We start from the raw sequence: 7,462 nt of genomic DNA, 5'->3' as shown, positions 1-7,462 counted from the left end.
CTCCAAGCCCCATTCCCTGCACTTTGGTGGGTTGTATGACTATGGATCATACGTCGTGGGAGCATAAATCTGATAGCTAGCTCTCTCTCTCGCTCAACAACCAGGAATTAAAACTTCAAAACTTCAGGTTTCGTAACGAAGAGCATACTGCTATGGTGTGATCATGTATGACATCAGTCCTTGCAGTACAAAACACAACTTCTCTTCTCCTTTTCATATTCTTTAAGGGGGTTAAGTACATCAAATTAGCACCAGACAATATGCTTGCAAAACTGCTGGGATTAATTGTTACATCTAACAGATCAACATTCCACAAGATGAATGAATTCCAATGCAACAAAGCGCTAAAATTGTTATATTGCTTGAGCTTTATACAACTTAACTCTGTGTCTACATAGGGTGGTACTGGATACTTCTCCACCCATGCTTTTCAGCAGCCCGTGAAACAATGTATACTCACTAATAACTATGCTAGTTAAGTTCTATACAAAAGGTCACCATGTATCATGAGTGTGAGGATTTCCTTAATGGCATCTGTAAGAAAGAGGGATCTGAGTGCACAAGCATCTAGCCTGATTGGTAAGAGGGGATTGGACTTGCTGAAGCAGGAACCCGGTTCGAATCCCGCCAGACATCTATAACTAAATATATAATGTATCCCTCTCAAAAAAAGAAAAGAAGAGGGATCTCTTACCATCCAGTGCAAGACATGACATACTACAAACTTAATGAGGCATAAGGGTGGAATGCAATAAGGCATAAGGCATAATGTGGGAGAGCATATACCCTGACATTGTAACTCTGCAAAAACATACTCTGCATGATTGATTGTCTCAGAAACGCCCAACATGCTCTGCAAGCTTGCTTATCCTGGTAGCGATGTGAGGAGGGATTGATAGGGGGCGTCTCTTCAGCTCACCAAAGGAGAGATCCACGTCGAAAGACTCTGCCACATCTTGAGCACTCCAGCCTGCTCTTCTGAGGATATCTGAGAGGAGATTCACATACAGAACTAGCCCCTCCATGATGCTCAGGGGATTGACGCGTAAAATGGGCTCATCCAATGGTGGTGAGGTAACACCAAACATCTCAGCAACATCAGCTTCTTTCCACCCAGCATTTCTCAGCACCATGGCCATCTCGTCCAGGTATCTCTCAAGCCAGTAAGGAGCAGGAACATGTTTCTCTAGCTTTTCAGAATCTTTTTCTATGGCCCTATCCACTGTGGTGCATGAGAAGAGGTGATCAAGTGAAGGTGAATGGTCATTGGCATTCTGCCTATTCTTTGCAAGCTCGGTCCAAAACTCTATCCTTCTCGATTGCATTCCAAGTGATGGAGCTTTTTCAGAAACTACACGTCTGTGATTAGCATCACCGTGATGGTCATTCGAGAGGTCCATGCTATGATCAACGCATCTTAAGGCCTTAATCATACTATAAGTCATCTCAAAGCTTCTTCTGGGAACTGTTTCTACTGCTGTTTTCTTAGCCAGAGAGTCCAAGTTCCTTCCCCAACCTTCCAAATGTCTGCAGCTTTCTTCACATTTCAATTCAGGGGGTGACTCTCGATCCATCTCTGCATGTTCGATTTCTTCTACCCTTTCAAATCTAGCAGAATTAATATGTTTTTCTAACCTGAAACTCTGCCATTTCTCCGGCATCCTCCAATCTCCGGCAGTTCTCACATTGGAAACAAAAGCAGCTCTGCTTGCAGTCGGAAACTCAGAATCCAGTGAGAAGCTGTCGAAAAAACTGGCAAGGTCATGGCCGCAGTACGACACCTCTTTACGGCAGACGAAAAAGACAGGGTTTCCGGCAAGGTTGGGAGAAGCAGGGATGTAGCAGTTTCTGTAAACAGGGACAAGAATTGGAGCTTTACGGAGGGCAGACCTTGCAATGTGAACAGCTTTCTCTGTGTCGCAGGGTTTTGGTCCCCACTGTTTCAGCCACAGACGGCCTCCGGCGACTTCATAGCAGATTCCGGCAGCCGGGAGGCTGAGCGCCAGACGGAGCTGCTTGGAGCCAGCCGATCGCCAGTCTGGGAATCCAGCGCCCGACGGCAATCCTTCCTGCAGAATGGCCTTCAGGTCCGGCGGAAACGAGAAGGCGAAAGGGGCTTCGATTCTGCTGAACTCTTCCTCGGACAGGCCCCTGGCTACGGTAATCCCGAGCTTTCGCAGGCGATCGATCACTGTGCGAGCTAACAAGGTGAAGGAAAAGCACCCTTGAGCTGTTGTTGTTATTGTTGTCGTCGGGCCCTTGCTTGCTCTGGCAGACAGGCGTTTCAGGCCTGCTGTTTGCCCGTTCATTATGTTGCGGCGTTCCACATCCGCCATAGCCGCTCGCTCTGAGGCTCCGTAAACTTTTCTTCGATCTGCCATTGCCAAGCCTTGCCCCGCCATAGCCAAGACTTTCACCCGTCACAGCCAGACCTTGCGCTTCTTTCACTCGCCATGGCCAGAACTTGCCTTCGTTTCACTTGCCATAGCCTGTTGCCCCGCTTTCACCCGCCATAGCCAAACCATGCCTTGCTTTCATCTCCCATAACCAGACTTGGCTCTTTCCTTCTAGACGGACCTTGCACTGAGCTTCACAGTTTCAAAAAATGGTGCGGTACGTAAGTCAAGAGAGACACTTACCACATGGGACAAAGAGAAGGTACGATGATGGGGTCTGGAAACTCCGCTCTCAACCAGAGCTCAGGTCGAGCAAGGCATGGAGTCTCAGAAGCGAGGAGGGATAGAGCGTTTTGAGAGAGATTGAGAGAAACTCTAAGAAGGAAGTGAGCAGGAGGAAGGTGAAGAGGCCAAGCTCTCGAGTCCAATTTAAACTGTCCGCCATAGCCAGACACGAGAGCTCGAAATAAGCTCCGTTGTAAAAGAAGATAAATGAACGTTGACAGTTTGGCGGGCCACCGGCTAGATTCTGACCCAGTCATGGAGGCGGTGGCTCCTGGGTTGGAGGTTTGTCTCCAAATTTAGCGGCTTTTTTTAAAAAAACACGGGGCCCCACCGACGCCAATCACATGAACGCCACCGCCGCCATGTCATCACCTTTTTGCCCGCAGTCTGCCGCCCACGTAAGTGCACGGGCGGCTGATCCAGGGACACGTGGCAGACACCATTCGATAATTTTGTCACGAGAATTACAAAGCGGTTGCCACGTCAGAGTGCAAAACGTGTATGGTCGGCGGCCTATCACACGTGAGTGTTGACACCGCCACGTGGTACGATTTCTTCCCACCCAAGCCTAGATTTTAAAGATTTTGTAAGAAAAATAGGCATCAGCCCCAAAATATTTTCAAAATTCGAATTTTCTTCAACCCCTCCTTCATAAATTGCTGCATAGCATCGGTAGTATTGAAGCCCTTAGAGGGCATCAAAGCCCATCAAACCTCATGAAGAAGGCCTCTTACAAAATAGCCTCGCGTAACGGGTTCCATGATGGAGACCCTGGGTTCTCGATGCCTGGCAGCTATATGGTGAATGGCATGCTTGTTGAGCTGATGGACTAGATCCACCCTCCCAGAAAATAGGGTTGCTTAAGAAGGCCTCTATTTTAAAAATTTCTCTAACTTTTACACAAACATATATGTATTTAGTTAATTTTTGAAAGTCAAGCTAGTTCAAATTGAGAAGGTTAGGGTAGACCTTCAAGCCCTGAGGCTAGGTGTGGAGGTTCTCCTGAAACTCTATATTTATATGTTCATAGTTCGGAAGGTCAAACTATGGCACTTCTTTTGAAATGTGATTTTTTTTCTATCATTTCTTGTGCCTTGAAGGGTACGGCAACAACTTCCAGAGGGGTTGGGACAATAGCCGGGTGGATAAGATGGCACCCTTTCTCCTCCTGGATGTGGGTTCGATTCTAGCCCTCACTCCATAAAGGGGTTAAAAAAAGTGTGTGTATTCTTCTCCTCACAAACAAAAAAAAAAAAAGAACCCTTCACTATTCCCAACTCCCACATTGTAATATAGTATATATTGAGCCAATTAAGTCGGCAAGTTTTTCTCATGGTTGCCAACCAGTTGCTACACAACATACTACAAATCCTATGTGTTGATCTCACAGAGCCACATAAATTTGTTTTGTTCTACTTTATTTCCCTCTGCAATTGGTTTTTATCATAATGAATGTGGAAACTAGGGCATTTTTGTATTCTATATATTACTACCATAGGGGACTATCAGTAGTAGCATCACACCCACCATCACTCCTAGCTCAAAAGGTAATGTTCGTCACCAGTGTATTATCTAGCTGGTAGAGCCCTTTTTTCCATCTTCATATGCAAGTCTTTGTCCCCCAATGGTGTTTCAATTTTAGGTTAATGGAGCATTACGGGGAAGATAGATACATCATATAGCATGATTACTATCGTGATCGAGTTTGTGTTTTTTTTATATATACAAATGTCAATATCGACATGCATATCCTAGTATTGTCAACCACTCTCCAAAGTACTCCCATGAGAGTTGGATAAGGAAGACCCCTTGCCCATGTGGGATGAGTGAATAGGATAGATTGGGTTATGTTTGTAAAGCCCCTCACATGACTTGTAGTGTTCACCCATGAAAAACCAAGGTTTAATAGAAATTTTGAGAAAAAGAGAATGTTTTCCCAAATCGCAAATATTAGGGGGTGTATATTTCTGGACTCATAAGGATTTAACATCGAAAGGGTGTAAAATGTTTTTGAATTTCATATATATAATGTTTTTTCTCATATTAGGGAATAAGACTTAAGTATAGGGGCTAAAAGAGTGAGGATCGAGGGTGGCCACTTGTAGTGTTCATGAAAAACCGAGGTTTAATGTTAGTTGAAAGAAATTTTGAGAAAAAGAGAAGGTTTTCCGAAATCGCAAGTATTAGGGGTTGTATATTCTTGACTCATAAGGATTTAACATTGAAGGGGTGTAAGATGTTTTTGAAATTTATATATATAATGTTTTTTCTTATGCTATGGAATAAGACTTAAGTATAGGGGCTAGAAGAGTGAGGATCATAGGGTGGCCACCACTAGCCTTTCTATTTATTGTAGAATTTTTGCTTTTTTGTGAACACTGCATGTGAGTATGAGTCTACTATGACAAAGTCTAACTTTTTTGGAAATTTACTGATGTACAATCTCACTTACATATTTTTGAACTTTGATCAAATTATTAATTTTCAAATGACAAGTTGTAACTTCTAGCAATTTTTAAATGGCAAGTAACTTCTAGCAATAAATACTTCACATGTGAAAGATTTCAACTCAATATAAAACATCATTTTATCACGCAATGTAACTTATAGCAATAAATACCTCATGCATGACTTCCACAAGGGCTAAACTTGAAAGGTTTTCACTCACTATAGCATAATGTTTCTTCACACATCGGTGCAAGGAAATTGGTTTATTCCAAGAGGTTTTGGTCCTTGAAACTTGGAAAATGAACCAAAATCTTGGAGGCAATGATTTCATGAATAAATCGATTCATACGAGGACACTTTAACACTATTTCCATGCTAAGTTAGCTTGGTAGAGGATGTATTGGATATCATTCACACAAGTTGGCCTAACTATACAACACAATTAACATATGTGCATTCAAAAGGTATCCTTCATCAATGACATGCCAAAAGGACACAATTCAACTTGATGTTCCCCCACACAAGTTAACTTGGAGATGTAAATGTAGCAACATTCACTTGGTCGTTTGTGCGCCATTGTACCTTCCTCTTTAAGAGATTACACCTCTACCTAGGAACAAGGAGGAAGAGGAAGGAGGAGGAGGAGGAGGAGGAGGAGAAAGGAAGGAAAAGAAAGAGGAAAAAGAAGAAGAGAAGGAGCAGAGAGAGAGAGAGAGAGAGAGAGAGAGAGAGAGAGAGAGAGAGAGAGAGAAAGAGAGAGAGAGAGAGAGAGAGAGAGAGAGAGAGAGAGAGACAAGAGGATTGTTTTTATTTTAAAGAAGTATGAGATGGGGCCCAATGTTAACCATTAGCTTAGTAGGCAATAACTAAGAGGATGGTAACCACTAGCTTAGTAGGCAATAACTAAGAGGATGGTAACCACTTTAAAATCTATTTAAGATACCCACTTTCTTTAGGGTGTTAGTATATATATGAGACGATAGGGTTGTTTTTTATTTTTAAGGAGGTGCGAGATGGCCCAAAGTTACCATTAGCTAAGTAGGCAATAACTAAGAGCATGATAACTACCTTAAAATGAAGGAGGTGCGAGATGGCCCAAAGTTACCATTAGCTAAGTAGGCAATAACTAAGAGCATGATAACCACCTTAAAATGAAGTTGAGATACCCATTTTCTTTAGGGTGTTAGTAGATTCATATAATGCAAGTAAAACACTCTATGGAGATTGGAGGTTTTAACACCACGACTTCTTATAATCAATAAAATATGAAACCTTATGTTGTCCTTGTCAAAATTAAAAGCCACATTTATGCTTCACTAATGTTTCTTTCTTTCACCACCATAAATTGGCTTCATGGCATTTAGACTACACTAATGCTTCTTTCTTTCACCATAAATTGGCTTCATGGCAAGGAAGAGGATCATGTGACTCACCTAGAGAATAGGTTTTGAACTTTAAAATGAATTTGAGATACCCATTTCCTTTAGGGTGTTAGTAGGTACATATAATGCAAATAAAACTCTATGGAGATTGGATGTTTTAACACCGTGACTTCTTATAATCAATAAATTTTAAAACCTTATGTTGTCCTTGTCAAAATTAAAAGTCACATTTATGCTACACTAATGTTTCTTTCTTTCACCACCCCCATGAATTGGCTTCATGGCAAGAAAGAGGATCATGTGACTCACCTAGAGAATAGTTTTTAAACTAGCGGCCACCTCGGGTACATGCGCTAGTTATTGGATGACCTCCAATTTGAGTTAAATGCTCTCTCCGATATATAGAAAACAATGCTTTAATTATTTCATAGCAAAATTCCAATCAATGAGCACAAGCTTTGAGGTGACACCCTTCCATAGGCCCAAAAAAGTGCACTTAACATGGTTTTTTAATGTCCATGACTTGAAGGTTGCAATATCCATAAATAAGCCCTGATACTTTGAAACCTTGAAGGTTGTAATGTCCCTCATACTTTTCAACCTTGAAGATCTACAATTAAATATTTATAATCACCAAGCTTTCTCACATAAAGGAGGAAAACATACTCGTATATTTACATTTTGAACTTGATGAAAATTTTCATGAAAAGGAAGCTTTACTACTAGAAGATATCATACGTTGTTGCATGGAAAAAATCATAAAGATACCTATCATGCATTGCCCTCCCTAATTGAACTTCCCCCACGCACAATGCTCAGTTAGATTGGATGATGTTGCTATAAAAGTAGGGTGTCCTTATATTTGGAATTCGGTGAGGCCTTGTCCAAAAACTAACTCTAATAGATTTTGGGATATTTTGAGAGGACATTTCTTTAACTCTTCGTAAATGC

The 7,462-nt window shown here is 41.8% G+C and overlaps 1 protein-coding gene across 1 annotated transcript; it reads right to left on the bottom strand.

Moving 5' to 3' along the window:
• Window positions 1-322: 322 nt before the first annotated feature.
• LOC147609976 (uncharacterized) lies at window positions 323-2,864 on the bottom strand. The gene has a single exon (XM_086786857.1). It carries the CDS (start codon window positions 2,400-2,402, stop codon window positions 834-836), a length of 1,569 nt encoding a protein of 522 aa, XP_086642983.1. The 5' UTR covers window positions 2,403-2,864; the 3' UTR covers window positions 323-833.
• Between the last annotated feature and the right edge of the window lie 4,598 nt (window positions 2,865-7,462).

Source organism: Cibotium barometz, chromosome 50, assembly GCF_041138505.1.
Source record: "Cibotium barometz isolate CiBa-2024 chromosome 50, ASM4113850v1, whole genome shotgun sequence".
NCBI lineage: Eukaryota > Viridiplantae > Streptophyta > Polypodiopsida > Cyatheales > Cibotiaceae > Cibotium > Cibotium barometz.
Note: the sequence above shows the minus strand (reverse complement) of the source record. Positions and strands in the feature narration are given on the sequence as shown.